The sequence below is a fragment of the Panthera leo genome, chromosome A2, assembly GCF_018350215.1.
Source record: "Panthera leo isolate Ple1 chromosome A2, P.leo_Ple1_pat1.1, whole genome shotgun sequence".
NCBI lineage: Eukaryota > Metazoa > Chordata > Mammalia > Carnivora > Felidae > Panthera > Panthera leo.
In genome coordinates, this window is record NC_056680.1 from 69453087 (window position 1) to 69471325 (window position 18239).

Here is an 18239-nt window from a genome sequence, read left to right on the forward strand (position 1 = left end):
CCAAGAAAAGCCCTCCTCTCACCTGTACACAACTAACCTAGTTATGAAGATTTGGTTTGTAGGTTTTCCCCAAACCTTCCTCCAGATGACCAGGGGCATACCTCTTTTACTGGACCTATTACATTACAGTGACCAGTTTGTATGACTGGTTTGCTTTCGACAAAGTTAGCGAGGAAAGCGGCTATGTCTTATTCATTTTTAGAATCCTTAGCACCTAGCATACTCGCCCAGTGACAGTTTGTTGGGTGAAACATAACTCCTTAAAGCAGGGAAGAGGCTATTTTGCAGTGGTTCAGTGCATGAGTAAGATTTAAAGGCTGGTTCTCGTATTTACTATCTGGGTGACTTCAAATAAAACTTTCCAATATGCTAATGAAAACAAACCTGGTAATACCCATCTGATAGGGCTGTTGGGAAGAGTAAATTAAATCAGGCATACGAAGCACTTGGCTCAGCTCTACCAAGGTTAGTTCTCTCATCCCTATTACATGTGCCCCAACTCCCAAATATCACTCCCAACACAGCTCGGGACAGTAAGCAAATCCTGTTTGCCCAAGATATGTTTAATTGTAAGAATAGAGATAGAGGTCAACTCTTCATAAAAAGCAAACTATGGTCCCATCTTAGATGTGCCGCATGTTTCCTTCTCTTCCTTCTTTGAGTAGCAGTATTTCTGGATTTCTTCTGCAAGCCACAGGCAGTGCAGGATGCGTTTCTTTTCAGCAGCCAGTTCCTTTTCAGAGAACTGGCCCAAGAGTTTCTGGACAAATATGTTTTGATCTTTCAGGAAAATATTCTTATTGACTCCTACATTTGGCATATTCTCCAGGGACCCAGATTTAAAATGGAAGCTTAAATGTCTGTTTCGTTTTAGACCAGGTCCTTTCTCTTCAATCCATGTGAGCGGACTGCAAAGACAAAAGAATCATAAATGTTAGAGATTACAAGAGAGTGCAGGTGGATGTTTGCTAGCCCGTGAGAACCTGGTAACAGGTCTGCATATTGTACCTATCTTCCCTGAAGCTGCTGCTCAATGTAGTGGCTCAGGTGGCATCTTGACCTCTACCAGCCTCCCAAAGGCCTTGGGTGATTGTTTCCAACTTCAGGGCCAAACAGTCCTTCATTTAATTTTGCCATCAGGCAAGGGAATTCACTCAATGATTTTGTGTGAACATCAGTTTGTTTTTTCTTGTGACTGTCTTATCTGTAACTTTTTAAAAAAGTTTTTATTTTAATTCCAGTTACTTAACAGTGTACAATATATTAGTTTCAGGCGTACAATATAGTGATTAAACACTTCCATACATTATCCGGTGTGTGCATACTGACTGTTGGCACTTTACTGTCAACTGAATAGAGTAGGGCTGAGGATGGGACCTTGTCCACACACGTTCTGGGCTTGGACAACACTAAGCTCCAGACATCCCAACCCAAAACACAAGTTTTAAATTCACAGACCGCTCCTCTGCTCTCTCTGTGAGAACTTTCATTTGCAAATATTTGCATTTGTCAACTTGGGCATAGACTACCAACAAAAAGCTTCTTAGGTCTCCCCTTCCACAGGGAGGTGTTTAACCACATCCATATCCCGAGTTTCAGCCTGCATCTGCAAACCCGGTGGAGGTGGTGATTTCTAACTGCTCTTCCCAGGCTCTTAAGGATGAGCAGGCAGGGACCACACTCCTACCAGCTGTCTTTGACAGGAGAGCTGAAACATGTAACTCTTCTATACACTGACTATCCACATGACATTTGGATTAAAAAAGTATTGTTTATTTTTACAAAGTGTGAAAACTGTTGGTAAGATGGAAAGAACACGGGCTTGAGAATTAAGCTGCACTAGGGTTATCTGGATGACCTTGGGCTCTAAGACAATGACACCTACGTCATTGGCAGGTGAAGACTGCAACAAGGGAAAGACGAGACCTGATGTAGTTTCTAAGACCTTCCTTTCTTGTGCCCTTCCCATGCAGTTTTGGGGAGAAGGTGTCACAATCTGGGGACAGGAGACAGGCTGCCTAAGTGTGATTCTCACACAACACTTAGTTCTGTGCCTTTAGCAAGTTTCTTAACAGTGCTGAACCTCAGTTTCCCAGGTGATCATAATTCCCACTTAGAGAGTTCGCATAAAGATTCTATGAGAAAATCCTTGTTAAAGGGCTAGGCCTGTGCCTGGCACACGGTAAGCACTCAGTAAACAGTCTCTAACACCAGCACTTCCACAACAGGAATTCAAGTAATGATCCCTGTCTGGCTAGTCCTTTTATTGTAACCTCTCAAAATCATGCTTCCCACCACCTCCCCCCGCCCCCTTCCCTATTCCCAGTTATCGTTCTGTTCTATTCTACTCTATTGTTTGAGGGTAGCTATAACTTAAAAAATTGTGTCTGGAAACAACTGGCATAGGCTCCTAATGTGCAGTTAACAACCCTAGAAAGACATCTACTTATAGTTGAAAGCTGAAACTCAGGCCTGCAGACTGAGTCAAGTTTTGGGGGAGAGAGAGAAAAGAAGCCCACAGATCCCAAGCATTCTTCCCAAGCACAGTCAGAAGCCATAACTGCATTTACAGGATAAGATGGCCTTTCTCTGTCACAGAGGACACTATACTAAGCGGCATGTAAACCAAGCAGGGACTTACTTGCTTTGAAGAGCTACATTTCACCAAGTCGTCTATTCTGGAAGTCATTAAAATGATAAAATGATTCATGTATAAATCAATGATAGCCCATACATAAAAAATTCATATTCAGGTCAGACAGAGTCTAAAAGATAGTAGTTAGATTAGTAAACTAGTAAAACTAAGGTGTTCAATCTATCATTTAAAAATTTTTGATTATGACTCCAATTTTTAAAAATAAATTATTACAAACTCTATCATCAAAAAGTTGGTCTCACTTCTAAAACATTAATCTCCATGGCTAGTTTTGTTTTACTTAACTGAGGTAGGTGACATTAACACTGTATTAGTTTCAGCTCATGGCTAGTTTTAAAAGCACATGGTACACGCTTTAAAACATTCCAGAATTTGATAACAAAGATGAACATTAATGCTGTTTATTCACTGCTTTAACGTTGGATACAAATAAATTTGAGACAGGGGCACCTGGGTGGCTCTATCAGTTGAGCATCTGACTCTTGATTTCAGCTCAGGTCATGATCCCAAAGTTGTGGGATTGAACCCCACATCAGGCTCCAGGCAGAGTATGGAGCCTGCTTGGGATCTTCTCTCTCTCCCTCTGCCCCTCTACCCTGCTCGCGCTCTCTATCCCTCTCTCTCAAATAAAATAAATAATAAAATAAATAATATTTTTTTTAAAAAGGGAATAAAAAGAAATTTGAGATATTCCAAAGGTTCTGATCTACCTAAGAAAATTTCTCATATCCTTCCATAGAACATGGAGTCTTAAAAGTCTGAGGAAATGCCAAACATCAAGGATGTTTCCTCTGTTTCAATTTCCTAATCAGTGGACATGACTAATAAATATACAGCTTCACCTATGCTATTGTGGTGGTGTGACAGTAAAAGTACAATCTGTGAAGTAGAAAGTATTATATGTAATTAACAACTTATTATAATATGTTGTTTGCCATCTGTCCCAACCTCTCATCTGATGCCTGCCCCGCCTTTGCAATAATGAGTTAGTCTCTGCTTCCCTCACATCTTATTTCCTGTCAAGGACTGAGAAGAGCACATTTTCCTCTGAGAAGCATGACCTGACCTCTCCACATTCCCCTTTTCTGTGCTCCAGAAGCACCCTGAGCTATGTTTAGCTCTGGCTACTGGGGACAGCACCTGTCCGTGGGGATGGTCAGACCAGAGCTGCAATTCTTACACTTACAATGTCAGGGTCCGCTAGTGCTATTACTCCAAATGCAGCACTTGCAGGTTCCGCGTGCTTTATCTTCCTTCATCTGTGACCTCTGCCTTTCCCCAGCAAAGAGGAAACTCCTCAAAATGGACAAAGATCAGGCTTCATTCAGGTACCCAAATACTTTTCTCTTTTTGTAAATACCCAATGGTCTGTTTCTTTTACTACCAAGAACCCCACCAGCTGGAAGCACATTTAGAAACACTCCAAAACACTTGTTATTTTAAATATTTTATAGAGCCCAAGTGCTTTTCAAGGGGAATTATGAATATGCTTTTGTTTTAAAAGACTTGGTATAAAAAATAAAGAATCAGAACACTTTGGGAATAGTATGACAGTATAAGATAAAGCTGAGAAACAGAACCTTAAATTGTAGTCACAATGAGGGATGGATATTTGGACACGTGATAAGCAAGCAGGATAAAATGTCAATGGCAAGATCTAGGTAGTAGTTGTATGGGTGTTCACTGCAAAATTCTTCCAACTTTACCATATGTCTGAAACATTCATAATAAAATGTTGGAAAAAATTCAGGTCTCAGGGGTAAACTGGATTTCTGTTACTTCATCTGATCTTGCTCACTTGTGTGGCTTAGGCAACTTGCTCAAATTCTGTAAGCCTCTATGTACTTCTTGGCAAAGGGGATCATGTTCGTCTTATTTACCTTCCAAGGCTGCTGTGAGGATGAATAAGGCAACATAAGTGAAACCCAAGCACCTACTGTGTCTACAAAAGCAGACAGTCCTTCTGGAGTTGGGGTTGGGGGTCTAGGCCCTCTGGGCTCTGTCTAGATTCACCTTTGTGAACATATGACAATGTCCTCAAGTTTCCTCCTCACAGTTTCTCACAACCTACCGTTTGTTCTCTGTCTCTAAGCACACAGTCATTTTCATATGTTGATCTTCCTTTCGCTCTTCCAAAGTGGCGGATATAAGAGAAAGTTCCCCAAAGAGGGAGACCAGCCAGGTCAGGCGAGAAATGCCACTGAACGCAGGGAAGCCAAACCGCTCTTCTTCCAATGGGCCAGCTGTGGGGAATCACAAATACCATGGGAAGTGGGAAGTAAGGACTGATAGCTGGAGAGCTGAGGGTGCAAGTGGGCAGGTGTGTGGCTAGGTCCTCAAGACAAAGCAACCTTGCCTTACAGCATGATATGCAAGATGACTACTAATATTTAGGTGCCTGAATGAAAACTTCACAAAAGCATTTCTCTTTTTTCTTGTTTACTTGATTCAATTTTCTTAGGAAAATAAAACATCTTATTGGAAACAGCAGTCCATCTAGCCCATAGGATAATAAAAATATTTCAGGCTTCTACTATGCACATGTGGTTTACATATAGTAAACATACACACACATACATACATACCCTCTTCAGTTAGTGATTTAAAGAAGTCTTATAAAAGAAAAAGAATCAAGGTATTTTAGGCCCCCAAGCCTATATTCCTATAAATACCATATAACTAACAATAGGGTAAATGACAATAGGGTGAAGGCAGCATGATAGCTATGAAGAAAACAGCAATACCTATAAACTATGTCGATATAAAAAAAAACTGATACAGTGTTAAGTGTTTCCTTAGTCTTCATAATCTCCTACACAAAAGTACATTAAAAAAAATATCTGTGTGAGAAATACGTGTGGTTAAGATATTGCTCCCGACTCTCTCCAGCCCCAATTTTAAACATAACCCAAACTTAAAAGGCTACATAACCTGTTACGTTGTTTATAAACTAATTCCTTACAAATTTGATACTGACTTGAAAGGAATTCATATTATGACTATGTTTTAAAAAAGAGAACAAGCTATAAATAAAAGCAAAAAAAATTATAAGTTTCATAGACAACATGGTTTGAAGTCACTAGGACCTAAATATTAAAGTTACAAAAGAAAGGTTTCTCCCTCTCAGCTGGTTACTGTCTGCTCTCGGGCTTTTTGGAGAGGACAGAGCAGCCATCAAATGTTTGAGCCATGAAGTCAGAGGCCTGAGCTCCAATCTGGCTCTGCCACAAAGCTGTTTTTGACAACTTTGTGAAGCTATTCACCTCTCTGAGCTTCCTTTTCTCTGTGTGTATAATGGGGGTATAAATACTTACTTTATAGGATTATCATATATGAATTAACATGAACTAATTAATACATTCACATACGTGGCACAGTTCCTTGTACAGGTTCATGGTTATTATTGTTACAACTCTATCATTATTTTAAAAGATGAAGGTGGATTTTAAAAAGGGGTTTCACTGTTATTTTCTGAAAATTCATTAGGAGATAAATGGTTTTACCACTTAGCAATGCCTGACCATGTCAAGGTTTTGCTTCTATAAGGAAAGCCCTCAGGAAAGGTTCCAAATACTCTAGGATATAGCCAGATAAGAAGGCCATCCAAAGAGCAGGAGGCTCCAGGATGCTCATATCCTATTGCTAATGGAGCTCCTCAAATAATGACCAACATAGAGCAAATAATCAAATATAGTGTAGATCAAATATTCTGGGGGCTGCCCATGTCCTTGTAACGTGTTGGAGGAAGAAAGGGGCTATGAATATTGTTTACTCTGCAAAGAGAACAAAAATATTCTCCTCTCCAAGAACCTGAGTCCATGTTCAACCTCCTGTGGAAAAATAGTCTCCAATTTGTTAAGATTTAATGAGGAAAATTCTATCTAAGAGGTTGGGACAGAAGCATTTGTAAGCTTAAGATTTCTAACATACTTTTACCTAAGGTCCACCAAGCACTTAAATCTCATTTGAGGAAAGAAAAAAAAATGGCTATTTTTATTGTTTGTGGAAGCATGGGAAGATTATATTAAATTGGCCTTCAGTCAGACAGTCTTTAGAAAAAATGAATCCAAATTAACATCCTAGAGAACTAGGAAAGAACCTAGTTAGCTTTCTGGCCTCACCAGTTACACATGACCTGTGATCCCACCTCAAACTGACCTGTAAAGAGGAGAGACCCTTTTAGCAGGTCTTTTCCCACCACTTCTTTTTTCAGGAATGCAAACTCCTCCATCAAGAGTTCAACATGCTCCTCATGCAAGACCTTTCCTGTCATGACAAAAATGGGAGTAAAAAAGGCAGTCATCATCAGTCATGTATAGATGTGCATCCCAGAGTCTAGGTCTGTCTTCTACCAGCACAGAAGGACACAGCGACTGCAGAACCACCTGGGGTACCACTATACCCTTACACACCCCATCTGGAGGTGATGTCAGTTCTCAACTTACAACAGAAATGAAAGTCTAAGAAAGCAACATGATATCTACCTGCCCCAAAGGCAAGATGAGATCTGGGAAGTATCTGAGCTGAGTGCTAACTTCTCTTCTAGCCAGAATGGGGCAGTGCAGCATAAAAATCTAAGAAACAAGGAGAAGAAAAGGAATTTTGAGGACTGAAGAGAAGCTAAAATTAGACTCTTTATTTCAAAAACTGGAAGAACCAAGTGACTTTTTCAAATTACCCAGGTTGGAGGGTGGATAGATAATTATTCGTAACTAAAATTTTGGATTATAAAAGAAAGCTGTTAATTTTTTTTGCTCTGGTGGCTTTTTCTTACCTAGGTTAGAAGATTCATAAAATACCAGAACTGGTTCCCCTTCTTCAATAGTTCTTTATTTTCAACTAATCCCACATGACTATTTTTTTTTAAATATATATTCCTTCCATATCACCAACCTCTCTAGGTACACAAAACAAAACAAAACTCAGGAAAAACTTAAAGTATAAGAAAGCTCTTTTGTTCAAATATGTTTTGTTCAGTATTTCCCTTTTATTTTTATTTATTTATTTTTATATCTCTCTGGCTTATTTACTACTTGTTACAAGTTTGTGCCCTTAAACATTATGAATCTTACCCCTCACACATCCTATTCCCTGGTGGTAATCACCATTTCACTGGCTATTTTTTTTTTATAGGTTTGACTTTCTAGATTCCACAAATTAGTGATAATCATATAGTACTTGTCTTTCTCTGACTTATTGCACTTAGCATAATGTGCTCAAGGTTTATCCGTGTTGTTGCAAATGGCAGGATATCCTCTTTTCCCACTGCTGAATAATATTCCAGTTTATATATGTACCACATCTTTTTTTTTTTTTTTTTAACATTCATCTGTTGATGGGCATTTGGGTTGCTTCCATGTCTTGGTTATTGTGAATAATGCTACAATGAACATGGGTGTGCAGTTATCCCTTCGATGCACTGATTTCAATTCCTTCAGATATATACCCAGGAGTGGGTTTCTGGATCATCTGACAGTTCTGTTTTTAATCTTTTGAAGACCCGTCATACTGTTTTCCATTTTGGATATGCCAGTTTACATTCCAACCAAGAGTACATCAGAGTTCCTTTTTCCCCACATCCTTATCAACATTTGTTACCTCATTGTTTGAAAATAGCTACCATAATAGATGTGAGGTGATATCTCATTGTGGTTTTGGTATGCCTGATGATTAGTGACCGTGAACTCCTCTTCATACATCTGTTGACATACCTGTTTGTATATCTTCTTTGGAAATGTGTCTCTTAAATTCCTCTGCCAATTTTCTAATTGGATTGTTTGCTTTTCCCCTATTAGCTGTGTGAGTTCTTTGTATTTTAGATATTAACCCCTTATGACATATATAGTTTGCAAATATTTTTTCCCATTCTATAGGTTGCCATTTCAGTTTACTGAATATTTCCTTTACTGTGTAGAAGCTCTTTAGTTTGATGTGTTTATGTTTATTTTAGCTTTCTTTGCCTGTGAAGTTGGTCTTATCCAAGCTAACACTGCTAAAAACAAAGTCAAGGATTTTCCCCCTATGTTTTCTTTTAGGAGTTTTACAGTGTCAGGTAAGTCTCTTTTTCTTATGATTTCATATGTCTCTGACACATTTCAAGACAATTTCTGTGACTGATGTAAGACAGGAGTCCAGTTTCATTCTTTTACATGTGCATATCCAGTTTTCCTAACACCACTGATTGAAGAGACTACCATTTTCCCACTGTATGTTCTTGGTGCCCTTGTCAAATATTAGTTAACCACGTATGCATGGGTTTATGTTTGAGCTCTCTATACTGTTCCACTGGTCTATGTGCCTGATTTTACGCCAGTGCCACACTGTTTTGATTCCTATACCTTTGTATCATAAATTGTAATTTAGGAAGTGTGATGCTTCCAGATTTATTCTTCATTCTCAAGATTGTTTTTGGTATTTAGGGTCTCTTATGGTTCCACACAAATTTCAGAATGGTTTTACTATTTCTATAAAAATAATGCCATTGGAATTTTGCTAGGGATTGCACTGGATCTATAAATTGTTTTACAAAGTATGAACTTTAAAAATATCTATCCTTCCAATCCAAGAACATGAGGTACCTTTCCAATTAGTTGTGTCTTCTTCAATCTGTTTTTAAAAATTTTTTATTTAAATTTCAGTTAGTTAACATACAGTGTATTGTTAGTTTCATTATACTGTATGTTTCAGGTGTACAATTTAGTAATTCAACACTTAACATATAACACATGGTGCTCAATTACAAGTACACTCCTTAATCCTCAATACCTATTTAACCCATTCCCACCCCCCCCCCCCCCACTTCTCCTCTGGTAACCATGTGTTTGTTCTCTATAGCTAAAAGTGTGTGTTTGGTTTACCTCTCTTTCTCTTTTGTTCCCCTATGATCATTTGTTTTGTTTCTTAAATTCCACATATGAATGGAATTATATGGTATTTGTCTTTTTCTGACTGACTTATTTCGCTTAGCATAAACCTCTCTAGCTCCATCCACGTCCTTTTTTTGCAAGATTTCATTCTTTTTTATGGCTGAGTAATATTCCATTGTATATAAATATACCACATTTTCTTTATTCATTCATCTGTCAAAGAACCTTTGGGTCGTTTCCATAATTTGGGTATTGTAGATGCTGCTGCTATAAACATTCAGGGTACATGTACCCCTTTGAATTTGTATTTTTGTATTCTTGGGGTAAATATCTATTAGTGCAATTGCTGGATCTTCATTAATCCCTTTCATCAATGTCTTACAGTTTTCAGTGTACATGTCTTTCACCTCCTTGGTTAAATTTATTCCTAAGTATTTTATTGTTTTTAATGGTACTACAAATGGGATTGCTTTCTTATTTCTCTTTCAGATAATTTGTTAGTATATAGAAACACAAATGATTTCTGCATGCTAATTTTGTATCTGCAACTTTACTTGCTTATTTTATTAGTTCAAACAGTTTTTTGGTGGAGTCTTTAGGGTATTCTGCATATAAGAGCATGTCATCTGCAGAGACAATTTTACTTTTTCTTTCTAATTTGGATGCCTTTTATTTCTCTTTCTTGCCTAATTGCTCTATGACTTCCAGTACTACGTTAAACAGAACACAGTGATAAGAGTGGGCATCCTTGTCTTGTTCCTGATCTTGGAGGAAAAGCTTTCAGTGTTTCACCACGAAGTATGAGGTTAGCTGTGGGCTTTTCAATATATTATTATACTGAGAAACATCCCATCTAAACCTAATTTGTTCAGATTTTTTTTTTTTTTATCACAAAAGAACTGCCAAATGCTTTTTCTGCACCTATGGAGATGATGATATATTTATCCTTCATTATGTTAATGATTTACATACGCTGAATGATGCTTGCATCCCAGGGAGGAACATCATTAAATCCTCGTGTATGATCCTGTTAATGTGTTCTAGAATTTGGCACTAGTATTTTGGTGAAGATTCTGCATCTATGTCCATTATGGATATTGACCTGTAATTTTCTTTTCTCTTAATGTTCTTGTCTTGGATCATGGTATGTTGGTAATGCTGGCCTCATAAAATGAGTTCGAAAGTGTTCTTTCCTCTTCAATTTTCTGTAAGAGTTTGAGAAGGATTGGTAACAATTCTTTACACGTTTGGTAGAATTCACCTGTGAAGCCATCTCATCCTGGACATTTATATGTTGGGATTTATTATTATTTATTATTGTCATCATCATCATCTAATCCCTTACTCATTGTTGGTCTGTTCCATTTTTCTATTACTTCATGATTAAATCTTGGTAAATTACATTTCTATGCATCTATCCATTTCTTCTAAGTTATCTAATTTTTTGGCATAAAATTGTTCATAGTAGTCTTATGATCCTTTGTATTTCTGCGGTATCAGTTATACTGTTTCCTCCCTCACTTATTCCAGTCATCTTTTTTTTTCCTGGTAAGTGCAGCTAAAGGTTTGTCAATTTTGTATTTCTATTCAAAAAACCAACTCAGTTTCATTTATCTTTTCCATCATCTTTCTAGTCTCTATTTCATTTATTTCTGCTCTAATCTTTATTATTTTCTTCTGCTTTGTTCATTTTCTACTTCCTTGAAATGTAAAATTAGGTTGTTTGAGATCTTTCTCTTTTCTTAATATAAGTATTTACTGCTATAAATCTTCCTCTTAGAAATGTTTTTGCTAGATGCAATAATTTTTGGTATGTTTGTTTCCATTTTCGTTCATGTCAAGATTTTTTTTAAATTTCCCTTTCGATTTCTTCTTTTGACCCAGTTTTTTCAGAAGTGTGCGGTTTACATATTTATGAATTTTCCAGCTTTCCGATTATTCACTTTTATACCATATCATGTGGTCAAATACTTGATAAGATTTCACTCTTATTAAATTTGTTAACAGTTGTTTGTGGCCTAACATATGATCTATCCTGAAGAATGTTCCATGTTCCATTCTTGAGAAGAATGTATATTCTGTTGTTGGTGGTTGAAATACTCTGTATTCTGTACATGTCTATTGGGTCCATTTGGTCTAAGTATAATTCAAATCCATTATTTCCATATTATATTTCTATGTGGATGATTTATCCATTGTTGAAAGCAAGGTATTGAAATCCTCTATTATTGCATTGCTATCTACTTTTGTCTTCAGATCTATAAACTATTTAATGTATCTAGGTGTTCCAATACTGGATGTCTATATATATATTTCTTAATGTTTATGTTTATTTTTGAGACAGAGAAAGACACAGCATGAGCTGGGGAGGGGCAGAGAGAGAGGGAGACACAGAGTACAAAGCAGGCTCCAGGCTCTGAGCTGTGAGCACAGAGCCTGACACAGGGCTCAAACTCATCAAGTGCAAGATCATGACCTGACCCAACATCTGAAGCTCAACCAACTGAGTCACCCAGGTGCCCCTATTGGATGCCTAAAAATTTACTATTGTTACAACCTCTCAGTGAATTGATCCCTTTATTTTATCTCTTGCTGCAGCTTTTCACTTAAAGTCTATTTTGTCTAATATCAGTATAGCTACTCCAGCTTCTTTTGTCTTTTAACCTATGTGCTAGAGTTCACTATTGCAATATTCAGAAATATTCACATGCATAGATTCTTTCTTCTACCTGATTGAGCCTGTTGTTGAAGCTCTCTACTGAATTTTTCATTTCATTCACTTATATGCTTAAGCTCCAAAATGTATTTATGTCTTATGATTTCTCATTTTGTTCATACATTGTTTTCCTGAGTTTGTTTATTGTTCTCTTGAATCATGCTGAGCTTCCTTCAAGTAATTATTTAGAATTTTCAGGTAACTTGTAGATTTCCACTTCTTTTGTGTCAGTTATTAGAAAATTATTGTGTTCCTGATAATGTCATGCTTGTTTTTTTTTCCTATTTCTGATGGCTTTTGCATTGATGTCTGTGTATCTGAAGCAGTCACCTCAATATCTTTCAGCAATGTTTTGCGGTTTGTCATATATAGTTTTTATTATCATGAGGTAGTTTCCTTCTATTTATTGTTAGTTTGTTGAATGTTTTTATCATTAAAGGGTGCTGAATTTGGTCAAATGCATTTTTCTGCAACAACTGAGGTGATCATGTGGGTTTTGTCCTTCATTCTTTTAATGTGGTATATCACATTCTTTGTTTTCATATGTTGACCCAATTCTTGCATCCCAGGAATAAATCCCACTTGGTCCTGCTGAATCTAGGCTGCTAACATTCTGATGAGAATTTCTGCATCTGCAGAAACCAGATATACTGGTCTTTACTTTTCTTGTAGTTAACTTTGTCTGGCTTTGGTATCAGGCAATGCTGGCCTCATATAAGTCTGAAAGTGTTCTTTCCTCTTTAATTTTTTGGAAAGTTTTGAGTAGAATTGTTGTTACTTCTATAAGTGTTTGGTAGTATTTTCCAGTGAAGCCATCTGATCCTGGGCTTTTCTAGTTAGGAAGTTACTGTTTCAGTCTTCTTACTAGTTATAGGTATGTACAGAATTTATGATTCAGTTGGTATTTTGTCTGTTTTTAGGAACTTATCCACTTACTCTATGTTATCCAGTTGTTGGAGTATACTTGTTCATAGTAGTCTCCTGTAATACATTTATTTCTGTGGCATGTCATAATGTCTCCTTTACACTTCTGAGTTCATTTATTTGAATCTTTTTTTCCTAGTTAATCTAGCTAAGAGTTTGTCAATTTTTTAAATCTTTTCAAAAATCAATTGCTTTAGTTTCTTTGAAATTTTCTATTGTTTTTCTATTTATTTATTTATTTATTTATTTATTTCTATTCTAATCTTTATTTATTTATTTATTTATTTCTATTCTAATCTTTATTATTTTCCTTTTTTTCTGCTAACTTTTGATTTAGTTCAGTCTTCTAGTTCCTTGAGGTGTAAAGTTAGGTTGTTGACTTGAGATCTTCCTTCTTGTTTAATGTGTTTACCACCATAAATGTTCTTCTTTGTACTGTTTTTACTATATCCCACATATTTTGGTATGCTGCATTTTCACTTTCATTTTCTCAAGATATTTCTAATCACTCTTGTGATTTTTCCCTTCACCCATTGGCTAACTAACAGTATACTGTTTAATTTTCATGTATTTGTGGATTTTCCAGTTTTTCTTCTGCTGTTGATTTCTAGTTTCATTCCACTGTGTTCTGAAAAGACACTTAGCATGATTTCAATCTTTTTAAATTTGTTAAGACTTATTGTGGCCTACATACAGTCTATCCTGGAGAACGATCTATGTGTGCTTGAGAAGAATGTGTATTCTGCTATTATTGGATGAAGTATTCTCTATATGTCTGTTCAGTTGGTGTTGTCCAAGTCCTCTGTTTCATATATTGACCTTCTGGCTGGTTTTCCTATCCATTACTCAAAGTGGAGTACTGAAGTCTCCTATTATTGTGTCCCTTCAACAATGTTTGCTTCATTCATTTGGGAGCTCTAATGTTAGGTGAACTGACCCTTTTATCATTATATAACGTCCTTCTTCATCTCTTATGACACTTTTTGATTTAAAGCCTATTTTGTTTGATAAATTTATGTCTTCTTGCTCTTTTGGTTACTATTCACATGGAATATCTTTTTCCATCCTTTTAGTGCATATGTGTCTTTAGATCTGAAGTCTCTTGTAGACAGTATACAGTTGGACCTTGTTTTTGTTTTGTTTTAATCCACTGAGCCAATCTAAGTCTTTTGATTAGGGAGTTTAACCATTTACATTTGAAGTAATCACTGACAGAAAAAAAAACTTCTACTGCCATTTTGTTAACTGTTGTCTATAAATTCTTGCAGTATTTTGTCCTTCTTTTCCTCTCTTACTGCCTTCTTTTGTGTTTTGTTGATTTTTTTTTTTTGGTGACATGTTTTGATTCCTTTCTCATTTCCTTTTGCACATCTCATGTGGTTACTGTGGGGATTAAATAAAACTTCTAATTATAGTAATCTACCTTAAACTAATAAAAACTTCAACTGCATACAAAAACTTTATTCCTTTACATTTCCAACCTCCCACTTTATTTTACTCATATCACAAATTATATCTATTTATATTGTATATCCATTAACATAGATTTATAGTTATTTCTTATGCTCTGTCTTTCCAATTTCATACTAGAATTAAAAATGATTGGGGTGCCTGGGTAGCTGAGTCAGTTAAATGTCCAACTTCGGCCCAGGTCATAATCTCATGGTCCATGAGTTTGAGCCGCACACAGGCTCTGTGCTGACTGCTCACAGTCTGGAACCTGCTTCGGATTCTGTGTCTCCCTCTCTCTCTGCCCCTCCCCTGCTCATGCTCTTGCTCTCTCTCTCAAAAATAAACATTAAAAAAATTGTTTGATGATTTATGAACCAACAAAATACTACAAGATTCTATATTTCTTTTTATGTTTCCCTTTACCAGAGTACTTTTTATTTTCATATGATTAATTGCTGTTTAAAATCCTTTTGCTTCAGTTTAAATGACTCCCTTTAGCATTTTTTGTAGAATAAGTCTAGTAGTGATTAATTCCCTCAGTTGTTGTTTTTCCAGGAAAGTCTTAATTTCACCTTCATTTCTGAAGAACAGTTTTGATGAATATAGTATTCTTGGTTGGCAGTTGTATTTCTTTCAACAAATTGAATATATCATCCAACTCCCTCTGGCCTACAAGGTTGGTGAGAATTCTGCTGATAAGCTTATTAGGAGCTCCTTGAGAAGTCACTTTTCTCTTGCCTTTTTCAAGATTCTGCCTTTATGGTCTTTACAGTGTGATTATGTGTCTTGGTGTGGATCTCTGGAATTACTCTAGTTGGAGTTCATTAAGTGTCTTCAATTTGTATTCCATTTCCTTCCTCAAATTTGGGAAGTGTTCAGCCATGATTATTCCACATAAGCTCACTGCTCCCTCTGGGACTTGTATAATACATATATTGATCTGTTTGATGGTGTACCATAAATCCCTTAAGCTTTCTTCACTTTTCTTCATTCTTTTTCTTTTTGCCCCTTTGACTCAAATTTCAAATGACCCATCTTCAAATGTACCAATTCTTTCACTTGATCAAGTTTGCTGTTGAACCCTTGCACATTTTTCAATTCAGTCATTTTATTCTTCATCTCTAGAATTTTTTTGTTTTTTATAGTTTACAGCTCTTTGTTGATATATTCATTTTGTTCATGCACTGTTTTCCTGATTTTATTCACTTGTCTGTGTCCTCTTTTAGCTATCTTTTAGAGTTACTTTGAATTCTTTATCAGATAATTCATAGTTCTCTATTTCTTTAGGATTAGTTTCTGGAGATTCATTTTGTTCCTTTAAGAGGCCAATTTTTCCTTGTTTCTTTTTATGCCTTGTGATCACTTGTTGAGATCTGAATATTTGGAAAAACAGCCACTTCTCCCAGTCTTTACAGACTGACTTTTTATAAGGAAAGACCTTCTCCAGGCAGGCTAGCAATTCAACGAGCCTCTCAAATCCTTCCTGGGGATGTATCTTCTCTGGGATTATGTGTATAATTTCCAAGTGAAAGAGGTTTGCCCCTGTTCTCAAAAACCTAATATCTTGCTCACCCTGGTTTCTTTATGCAGTACTGCAGTCTCTCTGTTGCTATAACAAATCACAGAGTTTGCCTTGTTCTTGGCAGCCTCTAATCTCGCATCTAAAGTACACTACTGCTTCCTTCAGCACCCCAAGTCAAGAGAGATAGAAACCAGTCTCTCAAGCAGCCCTTGCAAAACCAGAACACTAGATGCAGGTTCCACTCATCTTTTCTCCCCCAAGGGAGAAACTAAGACTTGGGAGTTTTGTCCTGATAACACCCTGTTCTGCCAGGGTGAAGGTGAGCAAATGCAATGAACCTTGTTACCGGCTTCAACGCAGCTCTTCTTGGCTTTGTGTATGCCTGGGTGACTACAACCATTTAAATTGTTTCTGGAATTCTCACAAAGGCAATATGGTCTATATATTGCTCTTAAGTCAGTGTCTCCACGGCAGAATGAGGTCCTAGTGCTTCCTATTCCACCATCTTGCTGACATTATTCCCAAATTATCCTTAACTTTTGCCATACAAACTGATATTGCATTTAGGTATTCCAAGTTGAATAAAATTATTACTTCCCTGGGCTACAATGTAAATGTTATAGTTACATTTTCAACTCATTTTCAGCAGATTAATCTTACCTAGTTGTGAACATATGGCAATGTGGGCTCCTCAAAAGCAAGGGTCATCTTTTTATTATCTCTATTGTTAATAAGTACGGTATCTCATACATAATAACTATTGTGTAAAAACTGCTTAATAAACGCTCTGAGTTATAAATACTTGCCTAGAGAAAAAAATGTCAGTTTCATTGCTAAGAACCTTTTTCTTTTTAAAAGCCATTAATGATCTAAACATATCCACCCAGATTGTGCTTGCTAATGGAGATAATACCAAGGCTCTAATATAACACTTATCCTTAGTTTTTAAAAAACTAAGCTTATTATTTTTAATTAACTAAAGTCCATATTTTGTTCAGATTTCCTTAGTTTACACCTAATGTGCTTTTTCTGTTTCCAGATACCACATCACATTTAGTTATCATATCTCCTTAGGCTCCTCTTGGGTTAGAAAGTTTCTTAAACTTCCTTTGTTTTTTAATGACTTTGACAGTTCTGAAGAGTATTGGCCAGGAATTTTGTAGAATGCCCCTCAACTGGGATTTTTCTGATGTTATTCTCATGATCACACTGGGGTTATGGATAGGGGAGGAAAACTACAGAGGTAATGAACCATTCTCATCATATCATATCAAGAATACATCCTGTTATCATAACTTACCACTGCTGATGTTACTTTTGATCAACTAGCTAAGGTAGTGTTTGGTTTCTCTAGTGTAAAGTGTACTCTTTTCCCCTCCTTTCTATATTTACACTTTGGAAGGAAGTCACTATGTGCAGGATATTACCTTTCTGAGAAAATTTAGCCTGTTATTTTGTAGCATGTTCCACATTCTAGTTTGCTTGATTTTTTACAGTGCCATTTAATCTGCTCCTTTATCCTTGCATGTCCTGTAAGTCTCAATTATATGATTGACACTGTGTACATCGCATCAGATGGTATGTATCATCAGACTGACCCATATCAGCAATCATTCGGTTAGGATGAAAACAACAGAGCTCTTCATTGTAAAGGCACATTTTTTTTTTTTCTTTCCTTTGCAGTTAGCAAGAAATCTATGGTGTATGCTTTGGTGTCTTGTTCTTTGTCCATGGATATCTGTGCTATAAGAAAATAATATACAAAGGTGATGGCCTCAAAGCTCCTCTTACTCACAGCAGTAATTCTCTATCTCCTCATTCAAACACCTCCTGAAGGTCTACTCAGTTCTAGGCACTGCTTAGCTGCTGTGGCGATGGGCTCTGTCCTTCAGCAGCACATCCCAGTGCTACAGAGTGCTACAAGAGTTTCAATAAAGTCTGACCAGTCTACACTGGTGATAAGCACAAGGTGCTTTCTTTGGTGATTTTCATGCAATTGTTCATGATACTTTGCTCATATATTAAAGCTTTTCAATAGCAAATGTTGAAACAAAGAGTTTTTAATTTAAACTTCATGTAACTAGGTCCCTTAATCATTAAACA

General features: G+C 36.6%; 1 protein-coding gene across 10 annotated transcripts in view; it reads right to left on the minus strand.

Annotated features, from left to right (window-relative positions):
* Positions 1 to 529: 529 nt before the first annotated feature.
* Positions 530 to 18239, minus strand: part of BLVRA (biliverdin reductase A) — a 48515-nt gene continuing 30805 nt past the window's right edge. For all 10 annotated transcript variants that reach the window (XM_042914260.1, XM_042914225.1, XM_042914251.1 and 7 more), the window contains 3 exons: positions 6815 to 6922; positions 4728 to 4899; positions 530 to 908 (listed from right to left, as the gene is read on the minus strand). In XM_042914260.1, the coding sequence (XP_042770194.1) occupies positions 611 to 908; positions 4728 to 4899; positions 6815 to 6922 (578 nt within the window). In that variant the 3' untranslated portion in view covers positions 530 to 610. The remainder of the gene's footprint in view (positions 909 to 4727; positions 4900 to 6814; positions 6923 to 18239) is intronic.